Source organism: Pseudorasbora parva, chromosome 6 (assembly GCF_024679245.1).
Source record: "Pseudorasbora parva isolate DD20220531a chromosome 6, ASM2467924v1, whole genome shotgun sequence".
NCBI lineage: Eukaryota > Metazoa > Chordata > Actinopteri > Cypriniformes > Gobionidae > Pseudorasbora > Pseudorasbora parva.
This window is the reverse complement of record NC_090177.1, coordinates 47010161-47034107: the sequence shown is the minus strand read 5'-3', so window position 1 is coordinate 47034107 and position 23947 is coordinate 47010161. Positions and strand designations below refer to the sequence as shown.

Below are 23947 nucleotides of genomic sequence, written 5' to 3'. Positions count from 1 at the left end.
GTATCTGAGTTCAAAACACTAGATTTCTGTCCTTTTCCCCTGCTCACGCTCACGAGGAATCCCACGAATCACCAGAGGACGATTCTGATGTGTCATTAGCACCATCGCTCTTTAAAAACACCAGGCCCAGGGTCGTGTGTGAGTTTGTTTTCAGTCCATCAGTAGTGTCTCTTCCCTGGGTAAGAACAGGCTGGAGTGTATAATGCTAATGTGAACTAGCATGTTGACCCCACACTGAAAGCTTGGCTGAAGGCTGCTTATACATTCAGCTTGCCTGCTAGACTGAAGGTACAAACGCTGATCATAAGCATGAAACAAGACTGCATTACGAAAATAACAGTAGACTATTTCCTTTAGCATATTCACAGATCCCTTCACTGCAAAAAATGCTTTTCTTACTTAGTATTTTGTCTTGTTTGTAGTAAATATCTAAAAAATAAATTACATTAAGAACCATTTTTTAAACAAATATTGTCTTGAGTTTTTGCATAAAATAAGCCAAATAATCTGCCAATGAGGAAAGCAAAATAATCTTGTTTTCTGTTTGAATTAAGATTACTTTGCTTACCCCACTCGCAGATTCATTTGCTTGTTTTAAGCAAAAACTCTTCATTTTGACTTATTTTTTTCCCAAAACAAGACAATAACTTTTGCTTGTCTACACTCTAAAAAATGCTGGGTTAAAAACGACCCAAGTTGGGTTGAAAATGCACTAACCCAACAATTGAGTTGTTTTAACACAATGGTTGGGTTAAATGTTGCTTAAGACAACCAAATTGCTGGGTAAGAACAACTCAACCATTGGGTTAAAACAACCCAATTGTTGGGTTAGTGCATTTTCAACCCAACTTGGGTTGTTTTTAACCCAGCATTTTTTAGAGTGTAGTAAATACTTTTTAGGGGTTTGGACTAAAAACAAGACAAATACAAAGTAAGAAAGGCATTTTTTCAGTGGTTTAAATATATTCTTATGTAATTGTGTACTTTTTTCCCATCCAGTAGTTATAATGTTTGTTATAATACTGACATACCCTGCAGAAAGAGGCTTGAGATTAGCATAACTAAAAGGTGCGTGGCATCACATGGAAGTGATTTTTGATTGTCTCATTGTGCATTTTGGGATTTGCTAGCATGTGTTGCTCTACATTCTGAAATCACGTTTAATAGGACAGGCCCAATTTACTAGCTGTTCTGCCGTATCTATGAGGTTACCAATAATCGGTTGCTAAATCTTCCTGTGGTGTAAAGTCAATCACTCCCGTCTCTCGAGCTTAGAGCCTTGAGGTAAATGGGTGCTAGTCTTGCTTCCTGGCTCCAGCTCGGGGGCGGACCAGCGTCTCTTGCGGGTGCGGGGTGGCTCAGCGGGCTGGATCTCCGGGGCAGGTGCGGGGGGCGGGGGCATCTCTCCGCAGGGCGAGCGCTGCACCTGCCCGCTCGAGGCAGGTGTGGGAGTCAGGGCCAGACACACGTCACCGGTGCTGAGCTGACGACACTGCAGGCCGTACAGCTGCGCGCTCCGCTGGGGACTGCAGGAAGACCAGCCGCGGTCCCGCACGAAAAACGGATACTCTGCTAAGACTGTGAGTAGCTCCTGCCGAAACAAGAATGAACATATAGGTAAGATGATGACTCTTCGCAGACAAAGACACTTCAGAATTCCTGCACTAAAGCCACCCTTTTGCAGAGAGAATTCAAATCATAACTCTTTGTTAGAAAATATAATTTGTTCTTGTCAAGTTATCATTGCGATATTATTGACTATGAAGGGAAAGGGATATTACAAGGGATTATATATATATATATATATATATATATATATATATATATATATATATATATATATATATATATATTTTTTTTTTTTTTTTTTTTTTTTTTATAAAATAATGCCTGAATGACTTTCCATACATTTTTTGGTAGATATTGTATAGGGTCGCTAACGACCCGAAGTGTGTAAGAGTGTATGTATGTTTTTTTAAGCACAGCAATCATTTAATCTTAAATTATGAAATAAGTGCATTTTAAGGTATATAAAACATACTCATTCATATGTGATTATTTTTCTACCTTTATTTAGAAGTTTTTGTCAGTGAATGATTAATTTACAAGATTTATTCACAAGCACTGATTCATTTAATAACGAAATGTCGTGATGAATGATGAATGAGACATTGACTCAAAATATTACCTCTTCACGAGTCTCTGTTTTATGTAGTGGTGTGAGCAAAAGCCGGCTCTAGCGTTTTACTCTGTGGTTTATTTTAACACCTGACTGCAAAGCAAATTTCCCTGGGTTAAATTAACACTGCTCAGAGGTTATGTAATCCACACTAACAGAGTGTTATAAGGAACACTGAATCAGTGTTGAAAAGAATTATGTAATTAAGTGATCAATTGAGTTATGATTGAGCATTAGTGATGAACACCTGATGGTAATGAGCAGAATCACTGAAGGAAAGAGAAACACAAGAACTACAACTGACTTCAGCCCGAGCCTTAGATGAAATCAGCTGAAGATAACAGAAGACATTATATCTCTGAAGATCTCAGCAGAGTAGGATTAAACAACTCCACAAACAGCATTACCAGCTTCATGCATTACTAACCAGATTTACGTTATTCCTGTTTTAATGAACAGAATGGTTTCAGTCACCATGATGGTGACCAGTGTTTGCTTTAGTTGGGCTCTTGACCCTGTACTTTGCAACTTTAGTTGTTCTCTGGCTGCTTTAACTCTGTTTTTGTTATGGCAAGGTAGAGTTGCCAAGTCTGTGGAATTGGGCTATTTTAACACTGTTTTCGCAGGCTGTTTTTCATGTCTGTGGGTTAAAGTGACCCCAATTATGTGATATTTAGCCCCAGAAATGTTAATTTAGCAGGGAACCCTGCCAAATATATATATATATTTTACCCCCCAGAATTGTTTTTTTTTTTTTACCAGGGCACACCCCCAAAATGCAATTGGGCTTTTTTGGGCTAGTTTTGAGTTGAAATTGAGTGGGTTTTGTTGTGAAAAGCTGGCAACCCTGTGGCAAGGAAAAGCCAAGAGAAAATGTGATTAGGTAATGATTTTAATCTATGGCATTACTTGGACACATATAGACATCAAGAATCAGTGTATGAATCTCAACAATGGTGACAATCAACAAAAAGCTTCATGCTGCATTTCATGCTAGTACCACCAATCAAAACTCCCCCACGTGTCCCAGCATGCATTGCGGCATGAATAAATTATGCATTTGAACTGTGACAAAGTGTCCTTGAATCTAACTAATTGGTTTTACTTTTGCTGGTTTTGTTGTGATGTTTTAGTAGCTTGTTTAATTTTTAGAGTTGATCTGTTGATCTGAATATTTTTTGATTGTCACCATTGGGGAAATTTATATTCAAATTCTTGATGTCTATGTGTGTCTAAATAATGCTGTAGATTAAAAGCTTTATTGCACTTTTTTTTTAAATTCTGCATATTCAATTATCACAACAGTGTTGGATCTCTTGCTGCATAACCACAGGGTTACTAATATGAACCATACCAAATTATTAACACATTACCTCTGCTTACCTGGCCATAACAAATGTTTTTTATAAACACAGGAAGCCAGAAAAAAATAGTGCTCAAAGCAAATGGTCAAGAGCCAAATTAATTTACACACTGATCTCCATCATGGTGACTGCAAATTAAACTATTATTTTAATAAAACAGAAATGACAAATGCTGTTTGTGGAGTTGTTTAATCCTCTGCTGAGATCTTCAGAGATTTAATGTCTTCTTTTATCTTCAGCTGATTTCATCTAAGGCTGTGGCTGAAGTCAGCTGTAGTTCTTGTGTTTCTCTGTCCTTCAGTAGTTCGGCTTGTTAACAATATTCATGATCAATCACTCAATTAATTACCTAATTAACTTCAACACTGCTTCAGTGTGGATTATATAAACTCTGAGTGTTGTTAATTTAACAATGGGGGATTTGCTGTGTGCAGGGCTGAATGATTAATTGAAAGTAATTGAAACCAAAATTCAGAACCTCTAACTGACTAAATGTTGTCGATTATTTTGGCTTTTAATCCTGGTAATACTTTCCCCTTAAAGGGTTACTTCCCCGCTTTTTCATATTAATCTATGTTACTCCCGAGTTGATACATGCCTCTCTCGTCCCAGTGAGTGCTCTTAATCTCTCTGACGTGCGGTGACGATCTGATAGCATTTAGCTTAGCCCACTAAGCCCAGTTCATTCATTAGGTACCAAACAGAGATCAAGTTAGAAGCGACCAAACAAATTTTCCCTATTTAAATACAGTTACATGAATAGTTGAATAATCAAGTATGGTGACATAAAATAAAACATGGTGCTTTTCTAAGTGGATTAAAAAGGAGAACTATAATGTATGGCGGAGTAGCACTTCTGAGAGTACTTCGACTCGGCGCAGTAAAAAGTCCCGGCTGAAAAATCCTCCCTCACATCTCCCCTTCCCCCCTATTGACAGAAATGAGAGAGAGGGGAATGTGAGGGACACATCTGTCACAGCGTACACATAACCAGTGGTGCCACCATAGGCATAACCATATAGGTGTATATGTCTATGCCACGCTATCATTTTGAGTTATATTAATAGTTTTTAATGACTCTGTACGATTTCCTCTGATGCCATAGTTCAGGTCAAGAAAAATATTCATGTCACTGTTATAAAATAATTTGAGAGAGTATTGACACTTAATGACATGTTAATGAAAAATTCAATTTATATAAAAAAAATGACATTATAATGGCCTCATGACAGCCAACGTCAAAACCAACCACATGACTGTTTATTGTAATGTTAACTCATAAAGCTAAGTAGTTTCTTAAATTTGATAATTAATCTGCTAAGTCATTTCATGTCTGTTTATGACAGGTTATGTTGTCTTGGTAATGTCAAGTTGTCATGACAAAGACACTGACAGGTTATGATGTATTGGTTTATGTCAAGTTGTCTTTACAAAGACAACAAAATGTCATCATTGCATTAAAAATGACATAATTGAGCGAATGACACTTAATGACAGTTGTCATAAACATGCATAAAACCTCCTTCATATTCACACGTCATGTCATGATTATGAAGGTGTCATGTCAGTCTTATGCACACCCCTTCAAGTAAAGTGTTACCATATTTTTTTCTGCAATCACACACTATGGTGAAAAGCACATTTTTGTGTGCCCTATAACCTGGAATAAAAAACTTTTAATAAATGGCTACACTGTAAAAAAAAAAAAAAAAAAAAAAAGGCGAATTTTGAACTTTTGCAGTACAATCTACTTGGATGTTTAAGTTATTTCAACAAACTATGTTAAACTGACTTAAAAAAAATAGTTACATCTTGTATAACTAATAAAAACAAGTTTAACATTTCTTAACTTATTTTGATGAGTTAAAACAATGTAAAAACACATGTTGTCATAACTTGTATACCACATTTTTATGTTACCTGTCATTCAGAACTTCTACTATCAAAAAACAAACAAACCAAAAAAAAAACATCAGAAATAAATAACTTTATTGTAAAATATAATTTTTTTTATGACAGTCGATTATTGTTTGCAGATGGCAGGAAAAAAAGGAAAAAGTGGACCCAAAAACTGAATCTTGCCTGTTGCAAAACTTAATTCTTGTGACTTCTGAAATAAAACAATATTTATTTGTTGTAATCTCCAAATATAGCTTGCTCCAAAATGAATGTTTAATGCCGTCTGGTCATAAAGTGAGCTTGAACCCTCTCCTCTATTGACAGCCATTAAAGGTCCAACTGTTCTCACTCCCAAGGTGCCTGATAATGATAAACTGATACATTTTATGTAACCAGAATTGTCTTTTGAGTTTAGTGAACCTCTGTCACCTGATTTTGAGTTTGGGTTCCTTGCCACTATTGTCTTTGGCTTAGCTGGGGTTTAAAATACACTTAATATTTAGTAATATTTGACTGACACTATTGAATGAGAACAAATCAGACTGCATTATAACATCACTGCGTTCTGTAGAATTGCTTTATAGATTTAATAAATTTGTTTGGCAATGAACTCTGTAACATCAATGCTGTTATTGTATTGAATCCCCACAGAACTGACTCAGTCTCAGTAATGACACTATTTTCTTCTGTAGTGCTGCTTTACAGCTGAAATTGCTTTCAAACATTGCAACATTAATGCTGCTATGCTTTATAAATAGCTGACTTCCTTTAACATCCATACTTGCTGTCTTTTTGAACCTCTCATGAAAGACGTTTTTTTTTGCCCTGGATAAATGTGACCACTCGAGGGCTTAGCAATGAGTAGGAGAGTAGAACGCAATTGGAAAAAGGACAAACACAAGGTTTCTTATGAAAAGATGTGGTGTTATCAACATTATGTTTAAGGGATTACCATTAAGGAAGAAAAATCTAAATATTTCTCAGATTTGACTGAAAACCCGTGGGTCCAACATTTCCTTCAGCAATCCTATCCTGTTGCCACCCTTGAGAACTGTGAACAAGTCCTTCATAAAGAGGTTCATAAACGTTGGACCAAAAATTCTCCATTTTTAAAGGCATTGTCTTGAAGTCATTTGCCAAAAGCATTGAATTAAAGGTATTTTTGGCTCTTTGTATGTATGCTAGCTTTAAGGTTATCTATAAGCTAGAGTGCTCCAAAACAATGACAAAATTATTATATTTAATATATTAGATTATAAAGCACAATTAGAACATAAAGTAATGTTTATTTTACTCTAATTTATGTATTTTATTCTCATCTCACACATCATGGATTTTCACTCAAAATGGATGTTTTCTATACTTCGAATTTCGAATAAAATACATGTGAAACATCTCATTAGCACGCAAAATCAGCCATATTAAAGCACATACTGTTTTTTAGTTCAGTTGGTCTTTTTTTAAAAAAAAATGTAATTAGAATCAACGTTCACAGTAATAAAAGACTTAATCCCCTATGATTAAATATTAAAATATGAGTAATGACTAAATAAACCCAGGTGCTCTAGTGCAAGTGACCTGTTTTGTAACGCAGGGGTCCGTACCTTTCAGCCGTTGTTGAGGAGGCTCCTCTACAAATTCATTTGTGGTCTGAATGACTCCCAGAACAGCATTGTTATGCTGTTAGTTAATCTGGGGTTTAGTGCCATACAATACCAATCATTGCATCCAATCATTTATTTTTATTTTTTATTATATATTGTTATTATTTAAAAGTCTCTTTTCTTTAATGTATGTTGCTTGTTATGTCTGTGTCTCTAAATGGACCATGAGTCTGAAATAAAAGTTTATGATGATGATGATGATGATGATAATTAAAAGATAAGATTAGAATATGATTGTTCAATTGCCTCTTAGGTGGCGATATGCACTAAGAATATAAATGTGTTCATCCCCATAGTCACTTATGGCTATCCTGCTCCAGGGCAGGTTATGTTCTGGATAAGAGATCGAAAACTGAAATTGGACCAATCAGCTGTGAGTATAGGGACACACCTCTGATGCAATATTAAGGCCACTTCTCCAGTTTCTCTTGCTCCAAATTAAAGGTACCTAGATAGCAAATGGGTTTTAAAAACTAAAGCGTCTGGCTTTTAACAATGCTTATTTACAATAATAAGAATTTTGAATGATTTAGATATAATTTCTGTAACTATTATAACCTTAATCAATTACACATTTATATTTTTTGTTAATCAATAATTAATAGGCACTTCAAATTAATATAAATAGGGAAAATATAGTCATACAAATTAGCTTTAACATCAATAAATAAAGCTATTTTTAAAAGAAGCCAACTAAGCTTAAATGTTCTTTTATCTCTAATATTATCTCTAATCTCTTAATATCAACAAAACTAACTTCATAACTTTTTCTTGCATTGACGTAGTAAGATTTTTCTTTAAGTTATCCTCAGCTCTTTTCTTCTTGCTGTGTAAATTTGTTTAAATTCTTAATATTTTTTAGTCATGTAATATTCTGCAGAATAGGGAAGTGAATCTTAGATCCAGTAATCCAGAGCATATGATTGGCTGTTCACTACGGATGTCACCGCTAAACCCCTGAACTCAAGATCAAAGCCTGAGTTGACAGAGAAAGCTGATGATCAGCATCATGGGACCAACAAAACTTGAATACATTGGTTTGGTTTTGTCAACGCAAAAGTAATCCTGTAACCCTGAGTTTGTTAAACTACCATCATGGTACTGGCCCCTGGTGTCCTCCATGATTCCTATTAATTCTGACAACAAAGCATTTAAATGAAACAAGCTCTTAATCACCACTTCTGAAGTGGGAATTATGGCATTTCCGATAACGTGAATGGAGCATGACTCTAGACAACATTTTTGGAAACAGCATACCTCAAGTAAGCAAGGTTTGGATTAATCAACTGAGATTTAGGGTATATGTAAGGTAAGTTAACCATGCTTTCTGGAATACCCCCCTGCTTTTTGTCCCATTTTCTGTCCAATCAAATGCTCTATAGAATCAGAAGCTCAATGTGTCCAGCTCTGAACTCGTATTTCAGTGGAAATTATATCAACACATTCAATAACTCGTTACTGTGTGCATTTCAAGGGACTTTTTTGGGATTCTAAGTTGCCTTTTGAGTTGCCTGGAAGACAGCAAGTATTAGAAAACAAGTTGCCACTTCAAAATTATGTTTTTCATCCATCAATGAATTTTGACAAAGCAGAAAAATGTGTCATAAAGGATCTGGATCTGGTCCATGGTGTAATTTAGTTTGTGCAATATAGCGATACTTGTGCAAAGAGCTTCCAAGACGATTGTCATGTTTTACTTGTGCCTTTGTTTCTAGTTTTAATATCATAATTTTGCAATCAATTTTTACAGTATTGATAAAAATGTACTTTAATAAAAAGTGGCTTAATTTGACTTGACATCATAGTTTGATTCTCTCACCTGAGTGTTGCGGTCTGTGAGTAAGACCTGCAAGTGGTTGAAGCCATAAGTGGGTCCTGGCGAGATTAAGAGAATAGTGCAGGTGCTCAGGTGAAACTCAGGCAAGGTGTCAGCACTGCGTAAGAAATCCTCCGTCTTCAGCTCCTCCACCCTCTTCAGATGGCCACCAGCCAGCTCGATCAGGGAACCTTTGGCAAAATGAGGTAGGACTGCAGAAGGGGGTGGGTCAGGGCCAGTGAGCACAGCGACGGGAGGGCGGTAGGACCCTGCAGAGGGATCCCATTCCGTCTCAACCCCATGGCTGTTTTGTTGGCTTTGTGGGGCGAACTGGGAATTCCTCGGGGAACAGGACACAGAAGGACTCATTTGAGGATATGCTTGAGGGTTATGGTGAGCAGAAGGGCAAAGGGACCCCAGAGCATAGTAGATCTGAGCTCCAGCCTGAGAGGCACTAACACCAAAATGGTCCTGAGAAGTGATTGCCTTTCCTGTCTTTGTGTCTGACGAGGGGGGCATTGGAGCTTTGGGTGTTCCCCGGCAGTCCCTGTCCCACGATGAGGAATGTGAACTTGTGTTCTCTCGTGGCAGAAGGCCTCTCCCGAGGGTTTGTCTTGTATTCTCCTGTCTTCTCCTGCCATTGGCATGTGGACCATCCAACCTGGTCACACTGTCGTTCCCACAGTCATTGCAAGAGGGCATCCTTCTGCTAGGGCCAGACCTGCTGTCTGGGCTATCAACACCATTGGGCCGTCTGCCTTGGTACCTGAGTCTGCTGTCAGGGAGGGTGTCATGGGGATAAACTGTAGGCTGTTGAAAGAGATGATGGGGGGAGAAGAGAGACGAGCTGTAGTCTCGCCGGCTATGGCCGTAGGACCACATTTCCCTGGGCTCTGCTGTGTAGACACTCTTGAACGTGGGCACAGAGATGAGCGGTTGCACACTAATGGGGGGGATGTCACTGCTCAGCCAGCGAGAGTGCTGGGGAATGCTATGCTCCAGGCCTCCATCTATACCCCGTCCGCACAATGTTTCTCTCCAGGGTGTGGAAGATGACCCTCGCCTCTCTCCCACCTGGACTGGCAAGTACGAGTGATGCATGGAGGGGGTGTAGGATACCTGCCAAGGCAACGACAGAGGAAGAGGTGGCAGCATGGGGGGAGGTGGTGGAAGAAGATCCACACTCTCTCTGTGACCCTCGGTGGAGTGATGCTGCCTTCGGCTTCGGAAAGGAGCAGGGGGTTTGAAGTCATCCTCTGGGGCTGGTTGATCTGACGAGCCCTGACGGGACTCCCGCTTTTTTGGGGGGAGACACTCCTTGCTGCGGTCTGGGCTTGGATTCATGGGACAATCCCCCGGGCCTTCTGGGCCACACTAGGTTACATGGGCTGGGGAAAACAAGGGGCTAGGAGCGAGACATTTTCTTCTGCTGATCAGCATCACGCACACAATGTGTCACACACGGCCACGTTCAGAACTCCCACTCACCTGAGAGGAGAAAGAGCAAAAAAACATTACTGACTTCTTGCTTGGCCCTAAACAGTATTTGCACACAACAAAAATATCAGAGACATACCTAAATGCAGTATTTTGAATGTTTGAAATCACATTTAAGATTTAAAAAGACACTTAATGGGGTCATTATATATGATTCTTTTCTATTCTTTGGAACTTCTGTTTTGTAGGCTTTTTAGTGGGAGAAATAAATTGGCTAACTTAGACTGATCTGTCCTAAATATAACTTCCATATGCTTATCACCATATTGCTGTTGTGGTACCAACAAACGCTTAAAACATATACTGAGACACAAACACTCAAGAAACATTTTCTCACCCCTCACACACATACAAATATGGCAAGAGACTTCATGCCAGTTCCTAAATAGGTTGTCGCTGTTCATTAAACTGTGATGGGAATCTCCAGACTTATTCAAGAACTTATCAATAACTGCTACCGTATTCTAGGAAGAGGTACCTCATGATTTAAGTTCACGTTAGGATATACAGAGGCATTTGATTGAAAAAAACAAAACACACACACACACACACACACACACTAAGGCTCCTTAAAGCAGTAAAACATGCTTGTATCTTTCACACCTTCCAGTGGGACAGTGTCTCTAATGTCAGTCCAACACTCCTAAGACACTTCAATTTCACTGCGATGCGCTGCCAGCACATCTGGTCCCTTTCTCAACGCCTCTGTCTACCACACTGTCTGCTTGCACTGAACCCAATACCCTGCTGTTGTTTCCATGGAAACTGAGTCCATACATCTACAGTGACCAAAGAAGGCTAAGAGGACTATATAGGGATTCTGTATGAAAATGTAGGCCGACAAACTGTTCCGAACTCATCGCAAAGGAGCAAGCTGCTAAAACAAGTTTAAGAAGAGTTGGTTTGTGCAGTCTGAGCTTTCACATTGGGCGGGGACCCTTTCTATTAATTCTCACAAGTTCACAAAGTGCAATTTGTGAAGAAAATCTTTACTTGCATAATAAATTGAGAGCTGAGTGTAAGTTTCTCACAAGACAAAATAATGAGCTGCTTACAAATGTTTTGTTTGTTTTATAGTGTTTACACATTGTTTTGTGCATCACCAGTCATATACTGTAGGATGTAAAGTAATTAAGCCGCACAATGTTTTCTTATCTCTCTGAATGCTGCACATATGAACACATTCTCATTAAGCACGTAGAGAAATCCCGGATTACACATAAAACATAGTAGTCCACCAGACATTTAAATATTACAAAATATGAATAATAAAAAAAAATATATATATATATATATATATATATATATATATATATATATATATATATATATATATATATATATATATATATAACCGTTTTTATGGCAATTAAAAAATATATATAAAGAAAACTGGGAAGATTTGTAAAATAGAAGAGCTAGACGTAAAACACAACATTAGTTTTCTGATCTGACATTTCTGGGAGCTTGTCCTTGGTTATTATCTCTAGGTGTTGAAAAATTAAATGAAAATATTACTTAAATATTGACAACTGTAACATGTCTGAAACATGATTATTATTCTATACATTCAGTTTTTGAAAGTCGGGTGCAAATACATTCTTCACCTTATATCCCTGCAAGTGGTTTTTACATCCCTGCGTGTTGTGTTATATTCAATTTCTAATAGGATGCTTTTGAATCATGTATAATGCTCTGCAAATGGATACATTTAGAAAGGATCTTAGAAAGCTTTAAAAAAATAAAAAACAGAGTAAAAAACAGCACAAGCACCAACAATCAAATTGACAAACACAAATAGACTTTAAGAGGAGCATCCCGATAGCATTTAATTACTCAACTGCCAGCATTATACAGTCTCCAAACTGACAGCACAGAAATAACATTGCGACTTAACACTGTGGTTAGTTTTTTGAAGCGTCACAGTCTATTCATTCTCAATAGTTTCTTCTTAAGTCATGTTCTACGGTTCTAGTGCAAGTAATTTGTGCAGTACAAACTAGTGGAAAAACTGTGAACCAGTGATCTTCGATGACTAACCAATCAAGGGATCCTAGAAAAACCAAGGAATGCTAAATAATTACAAAGTAAACTATGTATTTTCATTAAAATAAAAAAATTGCAGAATGAGAAGCACAGATTACAGAAAGAAAATAACTTCTAAGCATGTCACGAGCACAACGAAATGGTGTTAATGACTTAGATTGAGATCAAAATGAAAAGCACTGCTGACCTGATGCGACTGACCTTGATGGGGTGTGTTGAGCAGATATCCGTGTGACGCCACTTACTCCTGTCGTCCATCACACCTACATCTCTTCCACACACACACATACAGATACACACCACTAAGGCAACGGTGTGTGCAATTCTACAGGCAAATTGTGGTGTCACACCATGTCGAAAGGGCTGCGAGGCTGACTGAAAAAGTGTGAGAGTTTGTGCGTGTGTGTGTGCATGTACACAAGGCTGAGGAAATGAGTAATATCGTGCAGTGTGAGGCTTGTCTGCTGTGCAACAACACACAGGCAGACCAGTTGCTGCTGTCGCCCACTCGCCTTACTCACTGTGAAAGGGATAAACACACACACACATGCAGTAACAGACGGGTAATTACACACACTCCTACTCATCCTATCGCTCTCAAACACACACTCGCAGCTCTAAGCATATGCATTTACATACGTGACAAGTATGTAGATAGATAGTGATATATGCTCTGATTTCAAGCACATTATTACACTGTTAACAATTATAAGGATTTTAGAAGACTTTATGACCATAAATACACTATATTATACTGTGAAATCACTAGGTAATGTTTTGGCATATCTACAAATGTTCACATTTATTACTTTGCATTGTGCACTAATCATGAGCATAGGGTTTCACTGCAGCGTTTAGACTGAACCTCTTCTACTTCTGCTGGATGAGAAGAGAACACATCTTTACAATTTTCTGGGTCTTAAAAGAGTCTGCGTTTGTGATATTTGTCCTTATTTCATGTAAAACGCTCGCTCACTGTCTGGATGCATTTAAATCTGCTGTAAGTTTGCGTTTTTGTCACCTATCACACATGTGCACTTCAATAAGCCGACAGAAAGCAGGTTAATGCGTTTACATGCAGCACGAAATCGGGGTACGAAAAACTATCTGTGCCGACCGGTTTATTCTTACGCCGTTTATGACCTTACTCCGATAAAAGACCATGTTTACATGACCATGTTCATTCTCGGCTTATTGGGCATAATCGGCTTAAGAACGTGTATGTAAACGCAACCTATGATGCCGGAGTCAAAGCCTCATACAAATCTGACAAAAGTATTTGGAAATGACCAGCCCATGCCAATGTCTTCGAAGCAAGCACCTTTAACTAACGCCAGTGAAGAAGCCATTCCTTGTAGAATAAGCTCAAATACCCAAACACCTCATAGGCAAGCCGACGAGACATCCTCTGCTTGAAGACCGCATAACCTCTGTTTTGACCACCAAAGCATACAAAAAGCTCCTCTGACTAACGCCCACTGCTCCTTCTAAGCTACATACTTCTGATGTTGTATCCGCACAGAAAAAAAGTGCTGAGCGGTGAGCAGATGCAAAATGTGTGGGGAAAGCTGTTTGATTGTATTGTAGTAAATATAAAAATAATTGCAGTGTTTTCTGATCACTTAGCTATAGGATAAAAAATGTCACGGAAAGAACATGAGGTGAGTCAAATGTGCAGTTTAAAAGAGCTCAATACGAGAGCCACACAAAACTAAGTTTATAGAAGAGCGACTTAATCAAGTGGTGGAAATAATGGATGCTAGGCAGAGGCAAAGCTACAGAGCAGGCAAAGCAGGTAAATGCAATGAATTTTGAGGTCCCACTTTGAGGTGGTCATTCAAACTATTAGTAATTTTAATCTCTCTCAGCAACCTCCAATACACAGAGCCATATTTTGTTTACTGGTCATGCTTTCAGTACCACCCCTGGGGAAAGGACACTGGGGTTGTAGAAAGTTACATTTGATCAAATAAAGAGAACATATAGGTTTGGCAGACATATGTGCACAAAGAAACAAGAGGAGGAGAAAAAGAGGAAACAGTACAGTGGTAAATTGTGGGAGATGATGAATTATGTCAAGCGTTCAGTTATTAATATTGGCTAAAATGCAAGAGGTGGTACCGGGAATTATGTGCGCAACACCAGTGTCACCTCTTGCCAAGAATCAGTACATTGTGTTAGTTAATTCTCCAATTAATAGTTATCAGGAACTTGTCACGTTACACAAAAAGGAAAAGTGGTGCGAGGACTCAAGTGCAGAAAAATGATAATTTATTTACAAAAACAAAACATAAACTCAAAACAACAACCCACGAGGGGGAAAACATAAACTAGAAAATACATAAATGGAAACTAAACACATACCACGTAGAAGTCACAGGGGAACGGGATACGTAGACAGTACATAACATAACAACGATCCGACCAAGACTGACAAACACAAGGAGCTTATAAAGGGAAGAAATCAAAAGGGAATCAGGGAACACAGGTGGGGCCAATAAACACTAATCAGATAACAAGGGGGAGGGAACTGACAATGACAGGAGCAAATGCTCAACAACACAAAACCCACATGTGCACACAAGACAGGACAGGCATGTGACATTACCCCCTCCTTAAGGAGCGGCTACCAGACGCTCCACTAGGGACGGGCAGGACAGACCAGGGAGGGACGGGAGGGACAGACCAGGGTGGGACGGGAGGGACAGACCAGGGAGGGACGGACCAGGGAGGGACGGACCAGGGAGGGACGGACCAGGGAGGGACGGACCAGGGAGGGACGGACCAGGGAGGGACGGACCAGGGTGGGACGGGAGGGATGGACCAGGGTGGGACGGGAGGGACAGGGGAAACAGAGAAGGAAGGAACAAATAAGGGAGGGGTCAACAAGGGAGGAATGGGGAAAACAAAATTTTCCGGAGGCCATGGTGGCCCACAAAGTTCAGGCGCCCAGGGCGGCGCGGTCAGAGCAGGGTGCCGGGGTGGCGCGGGAAGAGCAGGGCGCCAGGGAGGAGCGAGCAGAGCTGGACGCCTGGGAGGCGCGGTGAGAGCTGGACGCCTGGGAGGCGCGGTGAGAGCTGGACGCCTGGGAGGCGCGGTGAGAGCTGGACGCCTGGGAGGCGCGGTGAGAGCTGGACGCCTGGGAGGCGCGGTGAGAGCTGGACGCCTGGGAGGCGCGGTGAGAGCTGGACGCCTGGGAGGCGCGGTGAGAGCTGGACGCCTGGGAGGCGCGGTGAGAGCAGGACGCCTGGGAGGCGCGGTGAGAGCAGGACGCCTGGGAGGCGCGGTGAGAGCAGGACGCCTGCGAGGCATCTCCTGCCCAGCGGCGTCCACCGGCACAGGGACCACCGGAACACGATCCGCCGGCACAGGGACCACCGGAACACGATCCGCCGGCACAGGGACCACCGGAACACGATCCGCCGGCTCTGGGACCACCGGAACACGATCCGCCGGCTCTGGGACCACCGGAACACGATCCGCCGGCACTGGGACCACCGGAACACGATCTGCCGGCACTGGGACCACCGGAATACGATCTGCCGGCATTGGGACCACCGGAACACGATCCGCCGGCACAGGGACCACCGGAACACGATCCACCGGCACAGGGACCACCGGAACACGATCCACCGGCACAGGGACCACCAGAACACGATCCACCGGAACACGACCCACCGGCACTGGGACCACCGGAACTGTCTTTCTCTCCTTGGCCACTCGTTCCTGCTGGCGAGCAAGACCCTCCACCATCGCCTCAAAAGTTCCCCCATCATACATGCTCCTAAAAAGCCAGTCCATGGGCCCATCGAGCGCATAAAAGAAAAGGTCCTTAAGAGGGCCCTCATTAAGCTTCAATCCCTCCGCCGCTTCAAGAAACTTGACCGCAAACCTCCTCAGATCGGTCCCATGTTGGCGGAGGGATGCTAAGGTCTGGAACCTCAGGATGCGCTCATAGTGGGGGCACGAGAACGTAGGAGCAGGTAGATGGGGCGAAACCCTTTTCCGCTGAGTCCTCGACATTGGTCGGATCGTTCTGTCACGTTACACATAAAGGAAAAGTGGTGCGAGGACTCAAGTGCAGAAAAATGATAATTTATTTACAAAAACAAAACATAAACTCAAAACAACAACCCACGAGGGGGAAAACATAAACTAGAAAATACATAAATGGAAACTAAACACATACCACGTAGAAGTCACAGGGGAACGGGATACGTAGACAGTACATAACATAACAACGATCCGACCAAGACTGACAAACACAAGGAGCTTATAAAGGGAAGAAATCAAAAGGGAATCAGGGAACACAGGTGGGGCCAATAAACACTAATCAGATAACAAGGGGGAGGGAACTGACAATGACAGGAGCAAATGCTCAACAACACAAAACCCACATGTGCACACAAGACAGGACAGGCATGTGACAGAACTAACAAACGACAATGCCTTTACAGAATTTGTTAATGATAAATAATGTTATTTTCAACAAATACAAATGCATTTCCATATAATAAGTTCACATTAGTTAGTAGAAGCTGCCTAATGAACTAAGAACAACCAATATTATTTTAAGAAATAAATACTAACTAAGATTAATAAATGTTTTAAATAATTATTGTTCCCCATCTCGTTCGTTTACTACAATGTTATGTCGACTGACAAATGGGGTCTCATTTGGGAGCACCAATCACCTCGAGTGGAACTTGCGTGCCGAGCCACTCCCCCGTACATACGGGTATGTAGATGGCGGCACACATCCACTAATCACGATCGCGAACAAAAGAGTATGCAACTCTCGCTGGTGGAGAGGGCGTATTCAGTGGGTGTCGCCTTCACACAGAGCAGTGCATAGTTAAGTGTAGCAAAATTCCCCAGGTCACATCAACACGAAGAGCAGATTTCCTGTAAAGAGCAAGGACGGTCTGCAAGTGTTTTTTTTAAAGATGCCTTTCCATCCATGTATTTCTGGATGCAGCCATTTTCTGTCTTCATCTGATGGCCACGTTCACTGTTTTACATGGGGCATGGATGGTTCACTGCGAGAACATGACCATGTTGACACTCGAGTCACGATTTTGCTTCCTCATGAAGCCTAGAGGAAGGGTTACATCCAGGGGATAGGTGACATCCCCTATGATGTTAGCCAGAACACTGCCTCTGCACTATGCAGAGCCTTGAGCATGGTTAAAACTCTGGGAGACCTAAGGGTTACTGGTGTTGAGTGCCATCGAGCTCCCGAGTGATGGCACAGGTCCTTCTCACTGGGGACCCAGTGTGTCATTCGGCTCTCTAGGTGAGGATCAGCTGCATCATAGAATTGGCTATTGTCCTCTGCAGAGGAGGATGATGCTGAGCTTCCCCCTTTAGCCATGGTCGTTCATGCTTAGTCAGATGCAGAGTTGATGGCCATGCTTGCCCGGGCATTGGGCTCGAGTGGAGCTTCTTCACCAAAGTTGCAGAGGGCGCCCTTGCCCAGCTAAGGGACGTGGGCATTCACATTATCATCCACTATCTCAAAGACTGGCTCAATGTGCTAACATAGGGACCAGGGAGTGTATTACAGAAACATTGTAACTTTAGAATCCTATTTTATCTCTTTGGTAGCCATGGCAATTTCAGTTATAGGACTGCATTTAGGACAAAAACTATTACATAATGACATTTCGTATGTGTGGACAAAGCCTCCTAACTTCACAAAAAAATCCTAAAAGCAGTCTTAACTTTAGGACAACGACACTGGTTTCCTAGCTTTAAAACTTTTTGAAAATTCCAATGGTAAAAATCACAGTAGTAAAAGACTTTTTCGAGAATGGTGTTACATTAATTAATTATACAAGGCGAAGAGCAGCGATGTTTGATAGTGGAGAGACTTTTGGAAGACCCAGAGGATCTGATGTGCTGCACTTTGATGATAAATAATTACAGACTCTAACAACACATGATTTTGCAGTTGGTTGGCGAATTGCGACCAACTTTACAGAGGCCAGCGAACCGTCACGGAGCATTACCAGTCATTCTTCAAGTGACTAATGCCTTGCGTTTTGTTGTTGTTGCAAAAGGCAATTAATAAAACCTGCTTTAACTTTTCAACTGAGCTTATTCAAATGTAAAAAGCAACAGCAGTTACAACTCAATCTCCATGGTAAACCCTTCCACCCCGTTGGCATGGAGGACTATCCCTCTGGGCTTATGTGGGCCGCTGGGTAGCTTCCGACTTAAGAGTATAGTTACCAAACTAGCACACTGCGGTTTGCCACCATCTGCATCTCAAACAGTTCAGTGGTTGAAAAAAAAAATCCTGTTGTCAGGGACGTGCAATGAATTCCGCAGTTAGGCCGTGTGTCCACCAAAGCGTTTTTAAGCAGCAGAAAGCGCTAGGCACTCTGCTGAAAACGCCTCGCTGTGAGCGCTTGAGAGCCTTTTGCCAGGCAGCGTTTTTTTATCTTCAGCTGAGACTCTTTGCTTGTTATGATACGGAAAATCCACAGAGGTCTTACTAATTTCACAGGTAGTTTGTTTCTTTATTGATTCTATATAAAACTGCAGATCCAAAGTATTTGCTCTGGCTTTTGTTTTAAATCATTTTGCTCCGTTATTATTGCTTGTTTTCATCTGATGACGACACGCAGAATGTGGCAGTTGGTCTGTGTTGTGTTTGTCCCGCCCCTCCTCCACTGTGATTGGACGGCTGAGTAGAGAGTGACAGTGATGAGCGCTGCGTTTTACTCAAAGTTGAACATTTTTCAACTCTCGGCGACCAGTTAAAAATGCTGAGCGCTCAGCGCGTGAGCATGAAATACTCGCTCAGCGCCTCGGTACGCTCCAGGCGTTCTAAAAACGCGCCGCTCTCATTGAAAACAATGAGAACAACCAGCCAGCAGCGTGAAAAAACGCTTTGGTGGACACACGGCCTTAGGCAAGGCTGCAAAGAATCCATCTGTTGTATCCTTTATTTCACGGGAAGGAGGAGCCTTCAAATTGGGACTGTCTTTGCCATTGTGGCACAATCTGCCTTTAAAGGATGCAGCCTCTGAATTGGGACACAGCATTCGATTATAGATATAAAGGTCTTGGCACCTCATCAGCTGGAAGAGCGCTGTGAGAGCACTGATTGGAGTAATCCTGGTGACCTTGATTAGCTGATTCAGGTATGTTTGATTAGGGTTGGAGCTAAATCCTCCGGCAACTGGGTTGCTCACCCCAGGGGCTTAATGACTTTAAAAATTAGATACTAGAACAGTTTAATGTTTAAAATTATACAATTATGACATAGTTATAAATGTTGTAATGATTATATATAAATGATTGCATTATTTTACAATGTAATAGTATTATCACAACAGGAACATAGTTCTTATATTATTTAATCTTAATTGTTTATATTTTATAGTAAAGATTTTTTTAATCAAATCGGGCAGTCCTTAAAACAAGCACAACAAACCTGGTGCTCTCTAAAATTAAACTGCAAATACAACTGTTAAACAACTAAAATAATTTATGTTTCCATGTGCTGAAGACATGCAATAGATCTCAGTTTAAATGTTTCAGTTAGTTTTTTATATTATATAAATCTAATATATAAAATCTAAAATTATCATTTTTAAAGGAATGTTGTATGTCTTTATAATGTCTTTGTAATGTCTTTGTAAATAAAGGCACAGTGAACTTGTGTTTTAGTAACCTGAAAGTTATACCACAATGTCTTAAAGGGGGGGTGAAATGCTGTTTCATGCATACTGATCTTTTTACACTGTTAAAGACTTGGAATCCCATACTAAACATAGAGAAAGTTTCAAAAGTTAAGGTGGACGTTTGATGGGAGTATTTCTTTGTCAAAAATACTACTTCCGGTTAGTCATAAGTTTCGGCAAGTTTTTTGAGATCATGCGTCCCCATTGACGTTAGTGGGGGCGGAATTTCCTTGTATGGGCCTTACGGACAATTCTACCGGAAGCGCGTGAGAGAGAGCGAGGGAGAGAGCGAAAGCAACAGGCTATGCCCATCAAAACGCTGGTTTGTAGGATGCTGGACAGGTGACAATTACACATAGCACATAACAATGTCACCAAAAAAGTGGGTTTTTGGTTGCCAGACCAAGACAGTCCTGCACAGATTGGCCAAAAACCCCGCGTTAAGGCAACAGTGGATGTAATTTGCTTTTCCGGATCAGCAACTGAGTTGCGCGAATGTTTATATCTGTTCGCTGCATTTCGGTGCCGACTGTTTCATAAACAAGGCCCAGCTTGACGCCGGCTTTTCCAATCGCCTAATGCTGAAGGATGGAGCAGTCCCAACGATAAAGGTCCTAACGTTAGAACCGCAGGCTGTGAGTAAGACTGCTTCAAATGTCTGTGTCTTTGCCTATGCTCATCAAGTAGCCCAAACATGATCACGTATAGTTAATTGATCAATGGAGCATGCGATGTGTAGTGCGTGTACATTTGTCTAGCTGGCCACTATATGTGTAACTTTATGTTTGTGTATTGTAAAAGCACTCCAAACAACAATACACAAAGAGTGGGGAAATATGTTGAACTAAATAAGCGCGCTTCTTCATTCAAATGCGCTACTATTCCGTGTCTATCTATGTAAACACTAGCCTGCGGTGCAAAACCAGTCCGCTTACTAACGTTACAATTGTCTACACAAACCACGCGTAAACACACAAACACACGTGCACAACTGCACTTCCCACATGTACACCTTCAAAGACAAAAATACGACGATATAATTCAAGTATAAATATGTAAATAACACAAGCCGCTAAGCATATTATATAGTTAGTGTATAACTTGTAACTTACCACATACAGACGTCCTGCTCTAGTCGTTTTTGCTGCTGCTCCTGTTCAACTGCAGCCTCTGGGTCTGATTCCGGATCATAGATGTATGGCTGTATCTGATTAAAAGCCATATTTTTTTTTTGAATAAAGTTTTTTTACCGCTGTTAGGGATGACGCTCGACTCAACACACAGCGCGCTGCTGCACACGTCATTATTTAGCTCCGCTCACACGACACGCCCCCACCCGCTCGGCTTTTTTCGGAAAGACTCGGAACAGCGCATCTTTCTTATATAATTATTAAAAAAATAAAGACTTTTCGGAGATATGCAGGATGCAATGCTACTCTATAGGTACTCAAGATTGACATGACACTGACTGAAACTGAGTGTTTCACCCCCCCTTTAAAGTTACCACAGTAACCTGTAACAAAGCAGTGAAGTGGTAGGCTGAAAAAACAAAAGCTCAGCAGCGCAGGAATCTGAAACAAAAACCATACTGTCACAGTTTACTATCAATATCCTACTTAAGCCAGGTTCACACTGTACGATTGTGGCCAGGATTTGGCCCTCTGAAATTAATTTAGTAAATCCTAGAAGATTCCTCTGATCCACACTCTCAGAAAAAAGGTACAGTGGAGGTACAATTTTGTTCCTTGGGGAACAAAACATATAACTGTACCTTTAAAGGAACACAATTGGTCCTTAGGGTACAACTATACCATTGTTTTCCTCAGTTCGGTCCTAGTGAGCTGCTGTCCAGCAGAGTTTGGCTCCAGCCCTGAAAGACGTCTATAGAAGCTCGTATTGAGAATTAACAGGTTTAGATGCTGATGTTTCCTTAAAAAAAGTTTGGTCACCATTATGGTGATCAGGGTTTCCTTTAGCTGGGCAGTTTGACTTGGAATTTTAATTAAGTTTGTGGTTTCTGTTACAGTGTAAACAAAACACATAATTGCTCAAAACAAAAGTAGCAAAACAAACTCTATCAGAAAGAATAATGTTTGACTAAACTCATCATTAAATAATAATAAATAATATTCACCACCAATACTTGCTTGTCACAGATTAGATGTTTTAACCTTTGATCGTCCCAGATAGACCCCAAACTTTTACAGAGCGATTACATAAGGAAATATAAAAAATTGATATGGCAAACTATATATCATTTTTTTATTTACTTCTCATCTATTCATTTATGCTGTGTTTTTGTGAATATTTTGTAGTTTTTTACCTATTTACTGCACAATTCCTTAACTATGCCATACATTTTTTATGAAAAAATCACTTAAATTATGATTTTAATTAAATCTAATTTGTTTTTGCACATTGCTCTATGTGTTAGGGATAGAATACTGCCATCTGCAGGTTTGTCGAAAAACGTTAGTATTTATAATTAAAGATGTAAAGTGCAATGACCACATTATCCACTAGAGGTCCATATAGGGACTCATTTCACTTTCGCTTCAATTTTCTTTCTTCAACTTCTCCTCACAATTTTATGATATACAGTTTGTGAATCTATATTTAAACATTCTAAAATACATTCAAAATCTGTATTTTTGTATTTATTTTTGTTGTTGTATGATATATTTTGAATTATTTGCTTATTGATTATTCACAAATTATTTATTTTTTAGAACAAGAAATTAATTTTTAGAAAAGTAAATAAAACGAACACAAGAGAAAACAAAACAAAACAACAGCACCAATAAACAGTAATGAACAGGAGTGAAGAAGTGTGTTTGTTTATGTGTGTGTGTGTTTGTGTGTGCGTATGAGATAGAAAGTTTGTTCCACTTTGTGTTTATGCTCTAGGACCAGCAGACCTTGATATAAATGTAGAAATTTTCAGAATTTTTGAATTCTGTAAGTAAATGTTTAATACAAATAAAAATCTAGCCCGCGTTTCAGCCTCACGTTCTTAGAAGTTTACCTTTCAGTTAATATACATAAAGTTATATACTTAGTCCTTTCAAATAATAGTGTTTCCAAATATTGTTGTACACAGAAATATGTGATAGGTAACCGATTACCAGTTCTTCATTTCTTTGGAGGGACTGTAGTGTTTTGTTCCCTTTCGAAAGGGAACTTGAGCTGCGTCAGCTGACGCTACGGGGAACGCTTTCAGCGTGACAGGTGTCTGAAATCGCTATCAAATCACAATCCTACTGACCGTCGGCAGCTGGTGACGTCATCACCATGCGACCAGGAAGTATAAAAGGGCACCGTGCCAACATGACGCTATCCATTCGTCTTCAGGGACTGTACTGTCTGACTCGTTAGAAAGTCGCCAAGATGAAGTACACGCAAAAGCGTAAAGGTGCGTACAGGAAGTGCGCTGACCCGTGTCCCAGGTTTCTCACGCCTGAGGACACGCATACTCTTTGTGTGCTCTGCCTGGGGGAAGTGCACGCGCGGGAGGTTCTTGAGGGGGCTTCCTGCGCGAACTGCGAGCGTTTTCCTCTGAGGACGCTCCGCTCTCGCCTGGCCTTCTTCTCGAGGGAAGAAGAGACAGCATCTGGGAGCGGTCCCGCTCATGCTGAGGCTGAGCGGCGACATCGGTCCTGGGGCTCCCAGATGGACCTGGCTCATCGTCTGGAGAGCACGGTGCTCATGGACGATCAGCCAGATCGCGAGGGCAGGCTGACAGAGGAGGAGTCGGATGGAGACTCCTCCTCTTCGTCAGCCGCTGCTCT

The 23947-nt window shown here is 40.7% G+C and overlaps 1 protein-coding gene across 4 annotated transcripts in view; it reads right to left on the bottom strand.

Moving 5' to 3' along the window:
- Positions 1-846: 846 nt before the first annotated feature.
- zmp:0000000926 (uncharacterized) overlaps positions 847-23947 on the bottom strand; it is a 74655-nt gene continuing 51554 nt past the window's right edge. The window contains exons 2-4 of one of the 4 annotated variants that reach the window (XM_067447410.1): positions 12653-12734; positions 8926-10410; positions 847-1591 (exon numbers count right to left, since the gene is read on the bottom strand). In XM_067447410.1, coding sequence (XP_067303511.1) covers positions 1253-1591; positions 8926-10266 — 1680 coding nt within the window. In that variant the 5' untranslated portion in view covers positions 10267-10410; positions 12653-12734 and the 3' untranslated portion in view covers positions 847-1252. Of the gene's footprint in view, positions 1592-8925; positions 10411-12652; positions 13120-23947 lie in introns of those variants that run through there. The other 3 variants (XM_067447411.1, XM_067447409.1, XM_067447408.1) reach the window with 3 other exon arrangements.